This window comes from Condylostylus longicornis, unplaced genomic scaffold (assembly GCF_029603195.1).
Source record: "Condylostylus longicornis isolate FDR11 unplaced genomic scaffold, ASM2960319v2 ptg000002l, whole genome shotgun sequence".
Classification (NCBI taxonomy): Eukaryota; Metazoa; Arthropoda; class Insecta; order Diptera; family Dolichopodidae; genus Condylostylus; species Condylostylus longicornis.
Genome location: NW_026577971.1, coordinates 467075 through 490183, shown reverse-complemented (window position 1 = coordinate 490183; position 23109 = coordinate 467075). Strand labels below are relative to the sequence as shown.

General features: G+C 23.2%; 1 protein-coding gene across 8 annotated transcripts in view; it reads left to right on the top strand.

Annotated features, from left to right (window-relative positions):
* The first annotated feature begins 460 nt into the window (after nucleotides 1–460).
* The window catches only part of LOC129605783 (protein spire), a 162380-nt gene continuing 139731 nt past the window's right edge, over nucleotides 461–23109 (top strand). Inside the window, exons 1-2 of one of the 8 annotated variants that reach the window (XM_055515779.1) lie at nucleotides 461–749; nucleotides 2476–4258. In XM_055515779.1, the coding sequence (XP_055371754.1) occupies nucleotides 2989–4258 (1270 nt within the window). In that variant the 5' untranslated portion in view covers nucleotides 461–749; nucleotides 2476–2988. Of the gene's footprint in view, nucleotides 754–780; nucleotides 1491–1610; nucleotides 1776–2475; nucleotides 4259–23109 lie in introns of those variants that run through there. The other 7 variants (XM_055515758.1, XM_055515723.1, XM_055515732.1 and 4 more) reach the window with 7 other exon arrangements.

Below are 23109 nucleotides of genomic sequence, written 5' to 3'. Positions count from 1 at the left end.
TTTTCTTTTCGGCAAAGCAAAAAAAAAAATGTTGCAACAAACAATAATAGAAAAATATTAATACGAGTAAATAAATTGGAATGGAATTTTCAATTCAATTCTCTATTTCTCTTTCTTTTTGCTTTCATGGTGAAAAAACTCAAATCATACAAAAATTTCCTTTAACAAAAAAATCGTGGAATGAAAGAGTAATAATTCAATTCTCTCTTTTCAAAAAAATTTAAGCTTTATTTTTTTCTAAACCTAAACAAAAACAACAAAACAACATTTTTCATTTCATTGCAACAAAAAAAAAATTAAAGAGAGCATTAAAAAGAAGTTTGGTTTTTCTTTACTCAATACAAGAAAGAATATTGAAGAAGGATTTTTGTTGGTTTAGTTTTAATCGAACATTCGGAGCGCGTTGATCGTAATTTAGAGTTTAGTTTAAATTAAAAAAATTAAAAATTATTTTTTTTTGTAAATATTTTTTTTTTTATCTGTTGTACCGTTCTCAGTATATATGTACGTTAAAGCAAAAAAAAAAATACAATTTAATGTGACAAATTTTAATTAATTAATTTGATATTAAAACAAAAAAAAGAATAAATAAAATTATTTCAAAAAAAAAAAAAATCTGAAATTTTGTGAAAATCAAAAAAAAAAAATTGTTAATCTCATATTTTTGGTAATTAAAAGTAATCAAAACAAGAAAAATTGAATACATAAATAAATAAAGATAACGGTGAATTAAACTTGCTAATGTACATGTAGGTATGTGAAATTATAAGTAAAGCTGAGAAGAAAAAAAAAACGAGGGAAACAAAGTTTGAGTTCTTCTTAATTAATTGTGCCTGCTTTATAAATTTTTATGGAAAATAAATTAAACAGGGTGCATTTTTCAAAAAAAAAAACAAAATAAAATAAATTTTTGAATTTTATAAAAATTATTTTTGCCAAATTTAAAATAAAAATTTATTATTTAATATTTTAGTACAATAAAAGAAAAAAATTGAAATTTTAAAATGCAATAACCAAAAAAAAAATCCGGAAATTTTTAATAGCAATATTGACCCATACATAAAAACAAGGATATTAAAAACATATAAACACACAATAATATTTGGATAACTACATTCATACATATATATATATATATATATACGCTGTACTTATGCAATTATTATATTTGCATATATACATATGTATATATTAATACACATGTATTAATATACATGCATAGAATTATTTCTACAGAAAATAGTAAAAAAAAAGAATACTAGTTTTATTTTCATGACCATAAGGCGCGGAAAATCAATATTAAAAAAAAAATCACATAAAATTTAATATTATATGCTTTATTTATGTATAAAATTTACGTGCAGATGTATATGCAAAATATATGTAATATTGTATATATATTTGTAGTGTAAAACGCATTATTCTCTTCTTATTCTTAGGAGGATAAGAAATGAATTGAATAGAAAAAGCAAGGTGTTCGCTTATGAATAGTGGGTTATTATTATTTTTTTAGAATTAATCACAATATTTTAATATAATAATATTGAATGGCATTTATGTACATATATGTACATGAATTTGATTACAATATCGTATAAAAAATTACTTAAATATAAAAATATAAACGCAACTACAAAGAATAAATAATCCGTAACAAAGAAAAAAGAACATACTTACAACTAGAAACAATTTGCATTTTAAGCAAAAATATGAAAAATATTAGAATTAGTTTTATTTTATTCTAGATTTCTACAAGAACCTTGGATTAAATCAGGGTGGGTGTACAGAACCTTTTAATTGTGGATACTTAGTCATTTTTTTTTTATAATTTTACAAAATCAAAGCGAACAATTATTCAATGTAATTAAATTTAAGTTTCTGGATGAAGAAGAATCTTCTTTCCAAATCATTAATAATTTGAACATAATCAAGTATAATTGAAAAAATTTTTTGTTACGAATAAGTTACTCGATCAAATTGTTTTTAATATTAAAACTTCACTTGATTTAATTTATTCTTTTAGAATAATTAAAAATTTATTTTTAAATTGAAGCTTTTTCTAATCATTAATTAAACAATATTTTATTTTATTAAATTATTGTTAATTAATTTTATTTTGCGTGTTGCCAACAATATGCAAAAATACGAATACACAAGATTCGAAATATTCGAAAATTTAAATTCGAATTTTATTCCTAAAATTCTGATTTAAAATTAGAATTAAGAAAATTATATATATATATATGTAGGTATATGCGATTAAATTTAGTTGAATTCACAAAACTGTCATGGTTAATAACACTAGCCAATGCAGCGTTTGTATCATAAAATTAGTACATTGCTCTCTTAATTACTTAATTAAGAAGAAGTTTAATTATAATAACCTACTTGAAAATATCAAAATCAAATTTTTAAATTTTAAATCATTTAAATTTCGTGTATTTCTGCTATATGTAAATAATTTTCATTTTGCAGGCACCACTCTAAGGAAAATCATATTTTTAAAAAAAATTTTAAAGAAATAAAAAATTATAGCATGTTGTTTTTTTTAAAATTTGACATTTAAAAATCATTTAAAAACCAATATCAAATAAAACAAAAAATTATTTAATGAAAGAAAAAATTTTCGAAAATATTAATAAAAAAAATAAATGGTAAATTGTCAGTATTACAAACGCGGTTTCATTTAACTAAGAAAATTTATTTGTGAGAAAAATTTTTAGAAGAATATTGTAAAAGTGCAACGTTAGAATTTTATTGTTACATGTTAAAAAATTCCCGAATTTAATTGAAAAAAAAAACAAATTTAAATAAGTGTGAACTTGATTAGTAAATGTAAAAATTTTGAATACCTATAGTGATTAGTGTTTGAAACAGAGAAAAATGTAAAATAGAAAAAATTTTTTTATTTATGAAAAGTGTCTATGTTATTAAAATTTCATAAAATAATTATAAATGTATATTAAATATTTAATTAATTAATTAATAATGAATAAATCAAAATCTACAACAGCCATTTCAGATGGCGGAGGTGGCTTTAATGTTACCCCATCAAATACAAATTCATCACCAAATCAATCGAAAGAAATTGATTCAATACAATCATCAAAAGATCAACCAATAATTAATAATAATATTAATAAAAAACGTAAATCATTAATTTTATGCGATATTAAAAATGAAAGTAATGATGATAATCATTTTGATAATGATGACATAGATGATGATGATGATGATGATGATGATGATATAATTTTTGTTGATAGTAGTGATGATCCTGATAATGAAATATTATGTAATAGTTTAACAACTGTTGTTGGATCAGAAAAATGTTGTGATTCAATAAAAATTTTAAACAGTACAACAACATGTTATGATTCTAATAATTATAATAATAGTATTAATAATAAAAATAATAAAAGTAATAATAGTAATAATATAATATTAAATAATAGTAATAATAGATTTCAAATAAATAATCGCCATGTTAAATTAAATCAACATCAAGTTGAATATGATAGCCAAGGTGAAGAAGAAGGATTTATTGATTCTAGTATGGAATCGGCAATTGAAATAAAAGAATGTTGTACAAATAATATACAAAAGAATACAAAAAATTCAAAAAAATCATCTGAATTTAAAATAATTAAAAATAATAAAAATTTTAATAAATTAAATAAAACAATAATTAATAATGATGGTGATGGCGGTAATAGTAGTAGTAGTAATAGTAATAGTAATAGTAATAATATTAATCATGATAATGAAAATGATTTAATTGATATTGATCATATTGATGATGGTGATGATGGTGATGATGATGATGATGATGATAATAATGATAGTAATCATATAATAAATAATGATCATAATATTAAAAAAATAATACAAAATATGAAAAAATTTAATAATATAAAAATGAATAATAGTAATAATGATAATAGTAATAATACAAATACAATAACAAATATTAATAATGTAAGTGATAATATAAAAAGTGCAAATGATTTAATATGCTATTGTTGTAATCGTGATGGTTGTATTTCATTAAAAGATATTTTGAGTGCATTTAATGCACCAATATCAGAAGAACAAGCATGGGCATTAATATTTCAATTAGTTAAATTATATCGGGATTCAATTATTAATGCATATACAAATGGATTAAGATGCTGTAAAGTTAGTGTACCAAATAATTTGGATAATTTAAGTATACATTTGGATGGAAGCGTTCATATTAATTATAAAAAAGTTAATAGTAAGTGAAATTTTTAATTTTTTTTTTTTTCTGAATTATAATTGTCTCGTATGAAATTGCATTGAATTTTTCTATTTATACTTTAAGAAAAACCCCACCTATATTTTTGATTGAAAAGTATTTTATGAATTATTTACAATATAGTTTTACATATTTACTTCTATCTTCTAAAAATCTCCAGTACCTGTTAAGTAACGTTAGTAATTCTTTAAATGTACCAAGCCTGTATATTAGTTATACTAACCTATACCATCATTTTATAACAAAAACCTATTTACTATATGTGGAACACCTTATTAAAGTTATAAGATTGGCCGATATTTCAAAAAAATATACATTAATCAACTTAACCACCTTAAATTTTATTGTTCTCTTTTTGTATATGTACACTTTAATTACAAAGTGTAGTTATGGAGGTATCATGCTCGCTGTATACAAAACATGAGAAAAAAAAATGTATTGTTTTCGTTTAACAAAATGCAAAAACATTCATAAAGTAAAAAAGAACGATAAGGGAACCTTAATTTCGCGTGTTTCTTCAAATTTACTCGTTGATTTTTGTTATATTGTTCAAGGACGAAATAATAATGCAGGTGTGATTATGTAGAAAGAGTAAAATAAGTTTTATTAACAATAAGAAATAAATAAGAAAAAAAAAATGTGTGTAATAACAACAAGATTAAATTTTTTGCGCAAAATGGAAGCATAAGTAAAAAAGAAAAATTATCAAATTGAGAAATTTAATGTTAAGTATATTATGGGGATTATTCATCTTCGTGAAATTATGATGAAAATAATTTTATGTACTTACAAAAAAAAAAAAATTTAAATTTGTAATCCTGCAAATTGAATTTTGAACAAGATTAGATTAGAATTTAAAAATTTACATATTCTTGACACAAAATAAGAATCAGAGGTTGTATTAGGTTCTTTAAATGCCCGAACAACAAATAACAATAAATGCCGTAATAAATGAACTTGTGCAAGCTAGGTTTGAATCTGCTATATACTAATATTTGATAATTGTCTCGTATTTCATTTTAAGTATGTTTGGCTAAGTATACATTTACAACGGAAACTGGATTTTTCTCTTATAAACTACATTTAATTGTCTGTTGATGCTCATTCTGTCGCATGTTAATTTTTGTCAATTCAAAATGGCCTTATTTTTGATGCTCGTTTAAAAATTTTTATTTTGGTAAAACTTCACGCAATCCTTATAATATTTGTGAAATAAAAATGTGACTACATTAAGTATTTCCATAAAATTAATCCTTTAATATTATGAAACTTTGTTTTTTGTTCTGTAAGAAACCCAAACTTTTAGACAGTACATTTTTACTGATTTGATAAATTAATAAAACAATAGTTAAAATACGTAAATTTTGTAATCTTTCTGATTAAATTCTCAATAATCTATATAGTATATAATAAATTAATTTTATGTCACTGTAACAATATTTTATTTGTTTCTAGGCCTATATTGTATAGAAATAGATAAGTAAGTGTGAGCAATTACGTACAACAAATACATGTGATATATTACTGTAGTTAAAGCTATTTTGTTACAAGGTATACAAAGACAATCTGTTTTCATTGATTTTGCTTTAAAAGACATTTAGAATCTTATGTATGTAGTTATATATATACACACATACTCATATTTACAAAGTTACAATAATATTAAATGTTTAAGATCTTATCCGAACTTATTTCTAAAGAAAAAAATATATTTTAGACACAATTTTTGCTAAAAATAATTTTTCATTCTCGTGCTGTAGTCGTTGATAAATTGTAAGTATACCAGGAAAAGTTTTATTTTTTATGAACTTCTAAGAATGAAGTTGAATAATACGTGCATAGACATTTTATGTTCACATAGCGTATAATACACTCTTACTTATGTGCGCGAAAGTTGTTTGTAATGCTATCGTTCCTAAAATAAAAATGAATGAAAAGCAAAATAGGAAAATGATAACGTATGTACATTTTAAAGGATATTTTTAGTTATATGTAGGAAAAGGATATTAAAATGGAGCGTCATAAAGTCTGAGAACTTTATTTTTATTTTTTAAATTTCTAGGAAGAAGTATAAAAGTATAAAAGTTAGATATGTGCGTAAACAAAAATAAGAAAAATTATACTTACTTAAATAAACCAAAGATATAAGTATAGACCAAAGTATAAGTAAATGAGAAAATTTAGAAATTTGAGGTAGTCGTACAAGGTTAGGCTATGTTTGAATGTGTTTTTAATTAAATTCACATTTTATTATAAAAATGGTCATTATATAACAGATGATTCCTGTATAAGTACTCGGTCAATTATTTTTATTTCAGTAAACAAGGGCATCTTGTCATACTACTATGCGGATTATAGACGATACCTCCGAATCTAACCAAAGTGGGCAACGACGATTGTACATTTTGTGGAAAATGAAAAAAAATTTTCAGTGTTATTTTGGGGAGTGTACAGAACTTTAGTCTGCAAAAGTTTATAGTAAATGTACACTTAGTACGGCCAGGATTTGATTTAATACAGAATATAGGATCTATAAACCTTATATATAATTATTGTAGATTTTGTAGATTGTAGATTTTTAAGAGAACCGAGTAGGGCAGGAGTATTCCCCGGGCCACCGAAGGCATTCGCGACTTATTGTAGCCTCCTGACGACCCCATCTGCAATATCACCGTTCCAAGTGCGAAACCGGAGACATATGTACCTAAAGGAGTTGGACAGTCCCGAACGCTTACGAAACCCTGTCAAAAGCAATTGCGCCGCCGGACAGCCAGTACTGGACAGTCGCAAATGATGTGCACGACAGTTTTATCATTGTCCCCACAAAATCTGAACAGAAGCCCGATTTTCCTAGCTTATGCAGGTGATACTATACGCGAACTCGGCTCCTGCTCATTTTATCACTATAATAAATATTATTAAAAATTTAAGCAAAATACTTATATGAATTCAAGTATGAAAAATTTGCGGGTGGAAAAGTTCTTATACTAGAATATAATGCTGCGCTTTGGTTACTACTTCAGAAATACAAAAGCAAGCTAAATAAGACTACATAATCTGAATTTTTCTGTTGCCATCTATTCAGAGTATTTTTCAAACCGTTAAGTATATGTACATATGTAAGTATGTGTAAATAAGTGTTAGTTATAATAACGCTTATCTCATACTTCTTCACACATAAACAAATTTACATAATGAAATTTCATATTATTAAATGTACATTGTACTCGTTTTTCAAATTTTATGATTCAAAATAAATTAATTCAAATATATAAGAAAAATAATCAAAAATTTGTAACATATCAGTCAGTGTATGTGAATGTAAATATGTACGTATAATATAATTTATACTTAATTCTTTAGAAACACAAAAAAGTACTTTAGAGAGAAAATCATGCTTTTCTTACACATATATAAATATTATGTAAATATATGTCTAAAACCCAAGCAAGTATTGTAAATTTTTCATACGAGCATAAAAAATCAAACTCCTACTAAGGTATCGTGTGAATAATATTCAAGCATTTATAAAATTTAAGAATTAGTACAACAATTTCCCAGCTTTAAACAAAAAAAAAACAGACAGACAATAAGTAAATTCTCCCCTATATTATAATAAAGTTTTCACCCACATAATAAAGCATAAAAATAATTTGAAAAACAGGTAATTGAATTCTAACTCACTTTTCTCATGATTTATTCTTGATTTCAATGAAGATATAGTATTAAATGTACAGTTACATATTATAGGTAAGTAGGTACGGTATAATTTCCTCTCCGTACTTAAATATTAAAATTATAAAATAAATAAACAAAAGTGTATATATATTAATTTCCTTTACAATTAAATTATATTCAGGCAAATTATAGGGTAAAGCGTGTAAATGTTGTCATTGTTTAATTTAATAACGAAAAAAAAACGAAAACAAAAACTAAACAACGAGCAATAATCAGCAGCAGCAGCAGCAGCAATACCATCATAACAATGTTAAAAAAGTTGTTTAGTAATTTACCACTTTGCATACAAGTTATAAAAGTCTATAGTCTTTAAGAGTGTATAATGGGCACTTGACTAAACAACAAGCGCTCGTATATTGTTTTTCCTTTCTTTTTTCTCTTTTCGATTTTCTTGTTTTTTTTTTTAATTATGAAAAGTTTAAAAACATTTCTTTTCAAAAAAAAAAAATTTTTTCCCTGCTGGTTGTTTTTTAAACAATTTTCTCTTTCATTATTACTACTTATTTATGATGGTTGTAGAAATTTACTACTTTCATTCATTCATTAGTTAAAAATTCTGTAAATTGAGGAGAAAAATAAAAAAAAAAATTTTTTTTCAATTTATTGTTAGCTGAATTGCCCATATTTGAATATGTAGTAAATTTGAAAAAATAATCAAGCAATATTAATCTCATACATAGATATATGTATGTACATATATATTCCTATCTCTCAGCAAGATTTATTCACGAAATATAGTTAAGTTTGTTTATCTCAAATTTTGGGCTTCATTTAAGGAATTAAGGCGAAAATTTGCGAACAACAATGAGCACGTTTCAGTTTAAAATGAAAAGTAAAGAAGAGAAATGAGATATAAAAGAGCCAAGAAGTTTGTGATCGTAAATGTGAAAAATGAGCATAAAAGTTAAAGAACCAAACCTTTAGTCAAATGTTTGCAACTCCCCTAAAATTGCATGCTTTATGCTTTAGTATGAATTATGTGATTTAAATCTATAAAGTATGAAATTTCAGCCAAACGGTTTGCTGTAAACAAATATTCATTATTGAGCCGACACCCAGTCTAAAAATGAAATTAATAGCACGTTAAAAATTAATAACTGTTTAGTTGAGAAATATGCTAATTGCAAGTAATTAGAAGAATGGGAGTCCAACAAAAAACATTCAACATTTTAATTATTAACTATTTATCTCTCGGGGCGGAATTGAGCGACAAATAAATATGGAAAATGAGAATAATAATTTGAAGATCGTTTTTTTTTTTTTTGCGATTACAGAAATTTCTTGTTTAACTTTTGAAATTAATTTTCGGTTGCGATGACAAAATATTTTCGCTTTTCATAGATTAGATTTCCTTGGGCTTTGTGGTTTAATTAAAAAATCGAACAGCTTTTTATTGTTACACTTGAAAAGCAAGAGACTAGAATATTTTTCTCGATTTTTTTTTCAATTTTTGGGGTAGTAAAATATACAGACAATAATTTTTGGGGTACATTTGACAGACGGCATTTAAATAATTCTAAAATAATTAAGTAAAATAAATTAAATTTTCATATTTCACTTTAAAATTTCGTGGTATGTTTACATTTACATTATTATTTTATTATTATTATTACATTTTAACGTTTCATCTTTCATCAAATAAGGTCCATTTCAAGTAAAAACTATTAACGTAAAAAAATTTACCTAATAATACACAAACTATTGAAAAACCTCTTTGAAAACTTTCCACTTAAGGTTAAAAAAATTCATTTTTTTCGTTTTGTTGTTTGTGGAAACGAATGCATTCATAATCTAATCGATCAATCAACTCGCTTTCTATAAGTATATGTATATAAGTATATATATATATACATAATACATAACTAGCATTTAAATGGCATTTACACATTTTTGCTTACACCAAAACAATTCAATCAAATATTAAGTCAATCAATCTTTTAAAGGGAAACCAAAATAAAAAATATTTGTTTTTTTTTTTTGTATATTTAATATCGTGCCGTGGTATAATAAAATAAATTCTGAACCTATAACGATTTGTGGTTCTAATCAAAGTATAATCAATTTTATAAACCATAAAGGAAATGTTGTACTTACATTAGGCTACATTTTGAGTGATTAAAAAATATTTAAAACAAAAATTTAACTTGAGTACTAAAATTTTTATGTAGTAACTTCCAACACTTTTATTTAATACTGAATCTGTTATACCAACAGATATAAAAGTGGAATTAAATTAGTGGAATGTTAATAGTTGTAAATGTGCATTCAACTAAGTATTTTTTTATATTCTATGCAAATTAATTGGAAAAACTAGAAAAAAATGGATACATGACAATGTAAAAATGCGACAACTAAGTATGAAAACTCATTAATTTCTCTTTTAGATTAAATTTCATTAAATTTTTTTTTATATAAGGAGTACTTTATTTTAGTCAAGTTGTGTACAAGATCGTTCTGCATTGTTATTTGAAATATGTTCAAAGTATTCTAATTTTGCTGTTGTTTTGCTTAATACAATTTATTATAAAATTATTTGAATTAAGTAATTAGCAAGTAAATTTTTGCAGTAATTTGATATACTCACTTACACTTATCTAGTACTATAGTATAAAAGAAATCGAATAATGTACTTAACTGTGACAAATTCGTTATTCTAACTTAAATTAATATAAATTAAGTATTTTCTTTATTATGAAAAATCTCAATTTGCCTAAATAAGTAAAAATTTATTTTTGTAAGAATTATTTTTGTTACTTTTTCTATAAGTAAGTTAATAAATACTTAAGTATATTTACTTAACAATTTTCACTATAAACATATAACAACTTTGTAATAATTTTCATTAATAAGATTGAACAAAAAATTTTTAATGTGTTAAAGAAATTGTGAATGTGTTTTGGAAATTAACAATGTTATAATAATAATGTATAACAGTTTTTCTTATTCGTATAACAGTTTTTCATATTAGTATAACAGTTTTTTTTTTTTTAAATCCACAATATTACAGTTCCTTTTACTCACGTAACAGGTGACGTAAACAAAATATTAAATTTTCTTCAATTCATTGTAAAATATTTATGAATGAAATTTTACAAAAAAATCGACAATATGCAACAACACTTGACGTACACCTAAATTACTTACCTTTACAATAAATAAAAAATAAAAAAGAACTGAAAAAATTAATTTACTTTAATATTACAAATAAGGTGAAAAAACTTGCCTTAAGCTATCTAACATATTTCCAATTAAAATTTTTAACAAAATATAGACGACTTTTTCAAAATATTATAAAAATTAATTGGATTTGAATTGAAATAAAAAACAGAAGTAAGAGTACAAATATGTAATAATAATTTTACTCTTGGAAGCAACCCTTCTTTATTAATTTTATTTTTTCTTATATAATTAAATTAAATTTTTTTGAACGACCTTACAAGTACGTGTACATAACACATTGGAATTTTATTTAATTTTTTTCTTCTTTCAAAAATTTTTTAACCCTTTAAGCAAAAATTATCAAATTTTTAACGTAAATTTTCACTTTTAACCAATCTTTCATTAAAATATTTATTTAAAAAAAAAATTGTAATCTATATGGTATGAATAAAAAGATCTAATTAACTACATATATATAACTAAAAGTTATGTACAAAATCACATGATTTCGAATTACATACGTTTACGTAGGTATGTGCACATGTAGTTAACCAGTAATAACTATTAAATAATAATAACTATAACAAACAAACAAAATAACAAGAAAATATTTTCGCTTTCATATTTACAACTCGTCTAACTAATCAATCTTTCAAAAATCGATTACAATAAAATCCATTAACTTTCTACTATAGGAACTAAATAACAAAAAAAATACAAATCGAATTTTGACAAGTAAAAATTAAAACCTGCCAAAAATTCCAAAATACAGAAAAAAAATTAAAAAAAAAAAGAAACAACCGGTAAAAAAAGTCAACAACCAAAATAATTAACTCTAAGCAATAATAAATTTGGAAGAAAAAAAAAATTGTTAAATAAAAATTTTTGTTGCCTCAATAAATTTGCCATACAAAATTTTCGGAATCAACAAAAAAAACAAAAAAACGGACCCAAAACCAATTATTGAGTGGTAAACCAATCCATTTATAAAATAATAAAATAACCATATTTGGAAATAAAGTAATGGGAAAGTCTAATTATTTAATAATAATGAGGAGGAAAAAATTAATAATTACTCTACTAAACAATATGCTAAAATTGAAAAAAATATTTGTGTTATACATGTACAAAAAAAAAAAACATTTGAAAAAAATTATTGAAAAAAAATAACAGTACCAAAATAAAATTCTCAAAAATTGGAACTAAATTTAATTACTCAACTAGAAATACGCATATAGTTTGAACTAACAAATAGGGTGTTTTAAACCGAACTGCCTGCTGAATGAAATTTATTGCATTTGAGTTGAGTTTTTTTTTTTTAAAAGTTGAAGTTAAACATTTCATTACTTATAATTCTTATACACTTTTAACAGATAGATTAATTTTTCTTGCCAATATTAAAATTTACCAAAACTCGATATCGAAAAAAATGGAATTTTTCGTTATATGCAAAATTAAAAATTTTAAAATAAGGGTATGGTTACTTAAAGTTGTTTTGATACCAGATAGTTAGTTTCTAAGTTAGCCTTGAATGGAGTCAATTTCAATTTCTTTTAACTAAAATACTTTGAAAATACGCCGAATTTTAGAGAATTTTTACATACGTATAACAATATTTTCTTAGTGATTCTAAAATTTTAATTCTTTTTGAATATGAAAATTTAAATAATTTAAATAAGAAACCTACATTATTCAGTAACTGTTAATATTCATTCTGTTTCAGCTACATCCATTGATATACATATAATACATAAGTATTTAAACCAACAAATTTTCTAATAAAAATTCCCATTTCAGCGAATTTTCCTCATCAACACAATTTTGCGGTTTATTTAAAATTTATTGCATTGCATAATTTATTGCTTATACGTATATATACATATATTCACATAACAAAAACCTATATATAATTAAATAAAGGTTCTCATAAAATTATCAGATATTTATGTAAGTCCTAAAAATCGGTTATAAATTTCATTTCTTTTTGTATACGACAGCAAAACATTTACAAGATTTATAAACATCAATAAGCAATATTAAACAAAAAAGAAAAATGGGTTTTCATCGTTCCATAATGACCGCTTTTACATAAATACTTACTTATATTTATAAGAGACATTGTAGACAAACATTATAATTGAAAGCAAGGGTAAACAAAATAAGAAAACCGAAGACAATTTGATTCAAACAATAATTAATTACTCATTTAAACAATAATTTTATAATTAAGTAATAGAAAAATTTTGTCAGTCCATCGTAAAATGTTTTCATTTTGCATATTTCAACTAATAACCAAATTAATTGTAAAAAATCATAAGTATTTTTTCTCCGATGAAATGAGCGTTTCTTCATCTATCTTCACTGTCACAGCTTTTTGTAGCTAATAAAGAATTCGAACTGTTTAGAATATTTTTCAAGTAATTGAAAGTTTATAAATGTAGTATGAGTCGAATATGATTCAAGTAATTTAAATTTAATGAAAGTTTGATATACGTATTTAAACTTGGTTTGATACTGTTTGATGGATAATTTAACGCCATACAACATTGTTTGCTATCAAACAATGTTTGATTTAAAATCAAATTTCGAATTGTTTGATGTGAGTAATAAGTATACTTAATTCTAGTCATTCTTTTATCATTTTGTTAATACTTATTTCAGAAATCCCTATGTCACGAACGTTAAATACTTATTTACTAAAATCAAATGTCTATTTAGCGAACAATTTGTTTGACAGCAGAAATTTTTATTTTTATTGTATGTATTCTACTGTATTAGGATTTTATTTACCAAAGACACAACAACTGAAATTCTGTATTCTTTATAGATTATTATGAAGTACTTAAATAGTAATAATTTTTACGATAGTTATTCTCACTCATTGTGAAGATTGAAGACATAAGGAATCATATCGAAATTTTCAAAACATTAATTTTAATATATTTCGATTTATTCATACTGTTCACTTAACATGCATAATTATAAGTAATGCACAATAAGTACTTACGTATAGATATTTAATTAAACTCACTTCCTGCACTTAAAATAACTTTATGGCAATTCTTAATACTTTCTTATATTTGACGTACTTCCTAAATTCTCATGAAAGCGGAAGAAAATTATCCATAACAAAAATGCCAAAAATACTTTGGTAACTACAAACAAACTGTTAAGTATATTTTTGTTTTTCTCTGTCTTTCTTGATTTTTAAATCGATAACTTAGATATTATTATGTGATATTTGATATTAAGATCTTGTAAAACCACTTTCCCTCTTCTTCATAATAAATACTTATAATATACATATGCGGTTTGTAAACTTACAGTTACGCATTCACTTTTATGTTTTATTCCTATGCTAGTTTACCAACATATGTTTGTAATCGATTTGGTTCAAAACCCATATGGTAAAATTTAAATTAACATTCCCAAAAACTTATTCATAAAATGTCATATGCGCATAAGTACATGTGTGTGTGTGTGTATTTTGAAAAAAAAAAAATGTGTTTCATATAAAATGCGAATACGGTGGCTAAATTAAAAATTGGAAAATTAATATAAAAGTTTTTTCAATATATTCAAATTCCACAACCCATTCACATACTTTTCAACATAAATGCTTGTATTAAAGCATATGTGTGGGCCCGATTTTGAATTTTATGCTCTACGAATTTTAAGTTTTTATGTAAATTACTTTTTTAAAATTTTTAATTTTTTTTTTTCTATTCGGCGCATAAGTTTTATAAAAATATGAATCGGAAATAAAAAATTTTAGAAATAGTTATGCATACAAATGCTTTGAAATATTTTAGTATAAAATTATATTGATTTTTATATGCATTTTCTAATGTGCTGCATTTTGAATATATAGAGAGGATTGGTTTGGTGCAATACTTAAAATGAAATTAATAATTTTGATTGATAAAAAATGGAGAGGTTGAATTTTTTTGTTTTTTTTTTTTAAATAACTTGTTTCTCTGGTTTCTGTATACTTATTGAGTTTTGAAATTTTTTAAGAAATTTATTAAGAAAGAGGAAATTTATGAATTATTATACTTAATTATTAATTAGTATTTAAGAAGTTAAAATTATGTATATTGATTAAATCTTATAGAAATATAAGATTTCACATAATTATAAGTGTATATATATATATATTTATAGCGTGTGAAATTAATTTTAATGAGACAACTAAGTATAAATGTGCTGAATTTAAATAATATGACATTGGACTGTTTTTTGGGAATAAGAGTAATTTTATGAGTTTCCAAAGTTTCTTTGGGAAAAAAAATTATTAAGAACGGAAACTAAATGGGTATCACGCAAGATCTTATTTGCATCTACTGTTACCTTATCCTTCTCTATGTATGCGTTACGCACACGCATGCGTAATTTTTAAAATTTCACTAGTTTTCTGCTTTTGATGATAATTCAATAGATTCGATCTTAGTTCGAATTGATCAATATATATTAATTGTGTTAAGTAAATTTTTTGATTATAAGTACATAGTCAGGTTTCAATTAATTCTTAATTTTCTTAATTTTAGTTCTTAATTTTCAATAAAAATTGAATTAAAACAAAAATTAATACCCCTATATATTTTATATTATACTTACGAGTATACAAAATTATATTAGTAATGTTGTATTCATCATTAGTCCTCTCGGATAATTGAATGCCTCCAAATATTTTCATCAAATTCTTGGAATATTAAATTTTCTATTACACTTCTATTTTTACTACACTTTTCTATTACACTTCTAAACAGAGTTAGTTTGTTCTGTTTATTGAATTATTACTTTTACTTATTACTTATGAATTGAATATTGAATTCATCTAAGTAATTCTAAGATTGATGAAAATAAAGATATTTATCAAATTAAGTTAAAGAGCACTATTCCATCGTATCATCTTATTTATATTTAACAAGGAATGTATATATAGAGAAAATTCATTGGATTAAGTTTCTTTACAAAAAAAAAAATAAAAATTCGTTAAAATTCAATTGTATTTCATCAGAAAATTCATCACTTTGTTTTAAAATTCCAAATTAACCTCTTTTAATTCCATAAATTTTTAACAATTACCATCTTAAATAAACTCAAACCATAAACACTTACGCATAAAGCAAATTTTATTGTACTTAAAGAAACGGCAACAATAATTATTTTTTTTTTTCTTTTAAAATAAGGCCAATTACAAAATACAAGATTCACAATTTTCAGCAGCTCATCTTCATCATTATCATTATAATTTTTTTTTATTGCTTATTATTTTGCTTTTCTCAATTATCAAATAAGTAAGTATATGAAATTTATGGAAAAGTACACCAAAAGTATAACCTTGCGCTTTTAAAGAAGTTTAAAGTATAAAATAATACTCAATTGTTTAAATAAACTTAGATCTATAATCTTCTTAAATGAATAATTCATTTCAATTAAAAAAAATTCATATTGTATAAGTAAGTATTTCTCATTTTTTTTTATCTTTCAAACATATTCAATTAATTCAAGTACATTAATATGTGCACATATTTCAGATATTTATTTTTTATTGTATTGTAGCAAAACATAACACTATTCCATTTATTGTTCAGTTTTGTTTTTTTTTTTGTAAAGCAATCTTCTTCAATAACAATAAATTTAAAATATGTAAGCAGTTAAAATTAAAATATCTAAGAAATATATGAAAAACTATTATTATCTCTTCATCTCTTGAGAAATAAGTACTTACATACATTAAGTAAAAACGTTTATGTACAAGCTATGTGTCTTAACAATCATTGTGATAGGAGCATAATAGCACATGTCCACACGAAAGAATATCGTGAAAAAATTATTACGATTTCAAGTTAAATGATGAATTTCTTACGATTTTTATTGGCCACATCTGAATTGGGTGACCGTATATGGATTACATTACAGTTTTACTATTATCGTCTTAGTATTTAATATGTCACATATATTCTTAAGAAGTTAAAATTTTCATTTTAAAGGGTATTTGTTTCTAGCAGTGTTTTTAAAAATTTTTGAAAATTTAAAGTAATTTTTACCAGTGTGTTTCTCAATCTCATTTCTAATCTAATTTCAATTCATTATCGTAAAAGACTTTCAATTTCTATATTTAAATTCTTACAAAAAAAAAAATTATTATCATCATTAGAATATTAAACAAAAACACTAAAATGTAAAAATTAACCATGAACAAGGGAATCTAAAATAAAAATATAAAATCAACGTTTAAAAACAAATCAGTGTCTCACTTTTTAGCACACGTCATATTCAACTACATAATTTCATCCTCACTTACTCAAACAAATTTATATATACTTATTATAGGTGTAAAATAAAAACTTTTAAAAATGCAAAATTATCATCTTCAGTATAAAATAAAATCCTAAATTTAGGTCATGAAGGTTTAATTTTTTTTGTAGCGTTTATGGTAATTAATTTTCTGAAATAGCATTTTATAGCAGTTTGTCTTCTAATTATAGGATATCACAGGTATATTTTAGAGAAAATTTTTAGTAATCGAAAAAAATTAAAAATATTTTTAGTTTTATTAGAATATCATTTGAGTTATGACGCCACTACTATTCAAAAGATGCACTTAATCCTTAACTTGTATGGTAAAAAAACCTCACACAACTTTCAGATTGAAAATGGAAAACTTAAATTTCTTATTAAATTACTAAAAATGAGGTCAGCGTAACATACCGTTAAAATAAATAAAACAAAAGTAGAAAAAAATTAAAAATTATAAACAAAATTAAGAAAAAAAGAACTGAACGTACATTAACAGTTAAGGGTTAAATATATTTTGTGCCGTGTCATAAGAATTAGGAATTTTAACTAAAAATCTAATAACAGTGTTGTATTAAGCAATAGTGAATTATAATTACTAATTCAATTTTATATTTGTGTGGTATATTTCAGCATATAGTTTCCCACCATTTAGGTATTCTAAACTAAACTTTATTTAAGTAATTGATTACAAAAGGCTGAGTGATCTTACACAATTCTAATATTTAATACAAATATACTTATATGAAATGCTTTTTCTTCTCTATACGATAATGGATTGGTATAAGAAAAAAATCTTGTAAAATATTCTAATTTAATTAATACCGAAAAGAAAAGTTGTTAAATTTCAACATTTTTAAATGCCTTTGACAAACAATTTTTATGTGAGTCGTGTTCTATTCTTTCTTTTCATTAGTTTGTATTTTAAAAAAAAATACATTTAGTTTTATAAATAAAAGAGGTCATGATATTTATTTAAACACGATATTTAATTAAACTTAAAATTAAAGTGAAAAATTAATTTTCTATTCTTATATTATTTATGTAAAGTATAACATCGTGCAATAGAATTTTTTTGTATGATTTCATGTAAAGATAAACTGTATAACAAAATATGTAATCAAACAAGTCTTAGTTCGAATTTGTATTGCTTTCTTTTTTTTGTTTGCAAATTAATTCTTATGCTAATTATTGTGTTCGTTCAAAATGTCTAAACGGCATGATTGCGTTATTTATTTTAAAGTCGGTCCTACATTTTGTATTAGACTATTTCTACAATGAAAGTTTGATCAAGCATATTTGATATAATTTAATATTCTTTAAATTATTTTGAAATACTTCGATTTAGCATCACATTTTACACTTTAATTAAATTGAATTTTGCAAACATTTCCAATTTGTACCACATTTACGACCGAATACATGGTATAATGCTTATTTTTAATGCATACAAAGAAAATTATTCACTTTCCCTTTAATTTTACTTTTTTTTGCAATTCTTTAACTTTCAATACTAACCAAAAAAAAATATATACATATATGATGTTAACAAATTATCCATGAACACATATAGAATGTATGTAAGATAAAGCTAAGATGTGGTTTATTACAATATAGAATAAAGTAATATGCTTTAAGTACTTATATTTGACCGACTAAAATCTTTACGATATCTCATAAAAGAAATCTTTAAAAATATATTAATAAATTAGTTATGTAGATTTTGGTTACCTTTAACTCTATATTATAAATCTTCTTACTTTTTTTCTATTATATTTGATAATATAGTCAAATATACTTAACTATTATAATAATTGTATGTGTATAATTGTATGTGAGCATTGTAAAAAAATTAAATTCACTTTCAAACATATGTGAAATTATCATTTGAGTTAATAAGCAAAAAATTAAAAAAATAAACGTGTTTATTTTCCCATTTCAATGGCTATACGCTCTCGTATATATATATTTGTGTGTATAAGAAAACGCATTAAAATCTTAAGTGAAAATGAATACCAGTTAAATTTCTAATTGATCAAATGTGATACCTCTTACGATCGATCAGGTGTTTATATTTTTACACCTTGTCTATTTCAGTTTCCCTCCCACCCGTCATACACTTCATAAACATATTGCACATTTTGTTTTGTGTTTTTTTTTTTGCAAGGTGTCGTTATTTTTCAACGATTTTCAATTTAAATGTGAAAAAAAAGACTTAAAAAACATAAGAAAATAAATATAAAAATGTTAGTAAAATGCAAATTTACAAATTGTTATGGTATCATCTGCGAAAATAATTTATTTGCAAAAAAAAAAAAAACAAATTCGTTTTCAAATTTAGTATTAGACTTGCTTTTAAATTACATTTAATTTATTTTAATTTTTCTTTTTTATTTGAAGAAATTTTGTTTTATTGCTTTTTTCTTTTTTCAAAAATAACATTTTAGCCAAGAGATTTGTGTTAAAAATATTGATAGGTAAACATTTGTTCAGATTATAAAAATATAAGTATAATATAAAATAGTGGATGCTGTTTAAAAGTAAGTGAAACTACTAGTTACTAGCTTTTTTAATCTTTTCATACAAAAATAAGTGTATATATATGTGCGAATATGAGTTATAGATATACAACTGTGCTTATTAATATTATTCAGAGCCGATTAAATTTAAATTTTTATATTTTCAACGTATACGTTCATATTTAGTACATAAAAAAGTGAAACGTTCATAGTATGCTACCATAATCTAAAATAAATTTTATAAATTGTCATTTTTATTATATACAATATGTTAAGTTTAGTATTATAAAATCTAACTATAATAGTGTTTAGTTATCAAAAACTATGTAACTATTTTTATGAATAATGATATTTATATATTCAGTATATAATGATATTATATGCTTCAGTTTTGAGAGGGAAACTTGATCAGCAAATTTTGTTACTCTTTATTTTAGAATTATTAAGATTAACAATTTAAATTTATTTAAAAAAAAATACTTTTATTAAGTATTTTTAATAACTATGTACATTGTACATTATGGATTTTAATACTGAAAAAAGTATTTATTTGTAATGTGATTTAATAATTTAGTTATTATTAGCTATTTTAAGAGTATTTTGAGATCAATTTCAATACTCAAATACTAGCACGTGAAATAGTTGCTATACCGTAAAAATTACTATACCGTAATAAATTACTATATCGTAATAAATTACTATACCGTAACCTAATTTACTATATCGTAAACTGATTACTTTACCGTAAATATTGTAATATCGAAATGTACCGTTATATCGTAACATATTTACCATATCGTAAAATCCTAACTTTATCGTAAAATGTTAATCACCATAAGTAACCTTTTTTTCAGTGTGTATCCAACATTAAAAGAACGTTCGAAAATACGTATTCTGTTTTATCTCAAAAACCTGTATAACTCTAAGTATAATTAATATGTAAATTCACAAACTTTTAGCTTCTGTTTATAAAATTGCTGCGTAAAAAATTTTTTTTGAAAATTACTTATTTTTAGATTGAAAAAATTAAAAATTGATAAAAATTTCGTGGAACATGAAATACTAATTGCGTATACATATATATATATATACATTTTTTACAAGATACTTAACTATGTATGCGAATTGTTATCAACTTTTACAATATTGTCAACAAGGTCGTAATTTTTCCGCTATTTAAAGATTTAATTTCATTTTCTTTTCTTGTTACTAATTAATTACAAATGAGTAAATAAATGTATTTTGTATGCTAAAAATTTTATATATATTTATTTTTAATTTGTCATAATAACAAAGAAAAAAAAAACAAAATATTATTACAGAAAAAAGTCTAAATACTAAAAAATCATTATCAAAAGTCAAAAATTTTATTGCCTTTCTTTTTTGATAACAAATTTTTTATGGCAAAAAAATAAAATTTTTTGAAAATTAACAAGGAAGCAATTATATTTTATAACAAAAAAAAAGTTTGAATAATCATGAGGTTTTCGTATAAAGTTTCATGATCGCTCATTTTGATTTTTTAAGGTTTTTGTGACTATTAAAAATCGTGTACTCGTTTTAAAATATTTAGTACAAAAACTGAAAATAACACTAAAGTATTGAACAATATGTTTCATTTTCAGACGGTTATATTTCAAATTCGAAATATAGACGAGATTATAATATATCGTATTTACGAGATAATGACACAGCGTGGCACTTTAGGATCAACTGTGTGCTATTCCGGACCTTTAATACAAGAAAAGTTCCCTTTCTAAAAATTGCACTTTTTTGTTGATTAATATTCAACACTCTCCCAGAAGGTGTATTGAAAACTTGTTTTTCCTCTTACAAGAGCTGCCATTGCCAACTTCTTGCGATTTGATGAATCAATACACATGTGAAAATTCTCAGCTAATTCTTATCAATCCTTATTATACTCTTAGTATGCTTTTGATTGTAGTCTTCCAAATATGCTCCCACCCGCCCATACTCTTGAACAGTTTTGAATTTTTCCCGATTCGTATCGGACCCTATTTTATAGAAGGGTTCTGTGCTCACAGAAAATGTAGTATTAAGTACCTATTTTTGATAATTCATATCACCCCCCTCTGTTTTTTCCATTCTATATATTGTGGTATTGGTGTCTTGATGATGAGGTACACATCAAAACTATCGTCTAAAAAATAAAAGATTATTTCAATACAAGACTCGTTCAAAATTATTGCACAAAAAAGCACATGTTAAAGTCTCCACAGAGTCTATAATTGATTTAATTGCCTTAGCTCAGAAGAAGTAATTGAACAAATTTTTTAATTCAGTTTTTTAGTTACCTAATTTTTAGTAAATATTTTCTTGAGTGCATCTGATAAGATTTGAATTAATAAATAAAATTTTTGACATCCTTATCTTTTTTATTCGAGACATAGACTTTTACGTTCTAATAAATATTTTCACTCTCTATTTTTAGTAATGACGTAAACCTTTATAAATATACGCATAATTAGTATATTTGTTATGGAATTTCTTTAAAATATTCTAATGAAATTTATACTACAAAAATTTTATTACTTAACAAGTTGAATAATTTTACACGCATATAAGCAGGTACTTAACCGATAATTAACTGTTCGAACTTTGAGCTTTAATTGTTTTAATATTACTTATAGATTAGAAAGTACAAATTCCTAATTCCACTGGAAGTAATTTAGGAATAGGTTTTAATTTCAAAATTTTTCATGCAAATAATTGAACAATAACAATTTTATTTCAAATAATTATAAAATTTATGAATCAAAATCTTAAAGGTCAATTACTTAAACAGAAAAAATTTTATGAGTTAAAATAATTAAAAAAAATTAGTTCAATGCTATTGTTATTTAATTGATTTATCAAACCATACTCCTGCATACATATATGTACGTATATGTATTTTAAAAGTATTAAATTTAATAAGTTTTATAATATCGTAAATTAAATTTCACATGATTTTTCTTTTTTTAGATTTTCATATACTCAACATTAAGGCTAATTTGGGAACTAGGGTCGCCAATATTTTAAAAAGTATTAAAATTTAAGTGCTTCTTAAAAAAATTGGATATTTCCAAATATTTGGAACAGAACATGTGT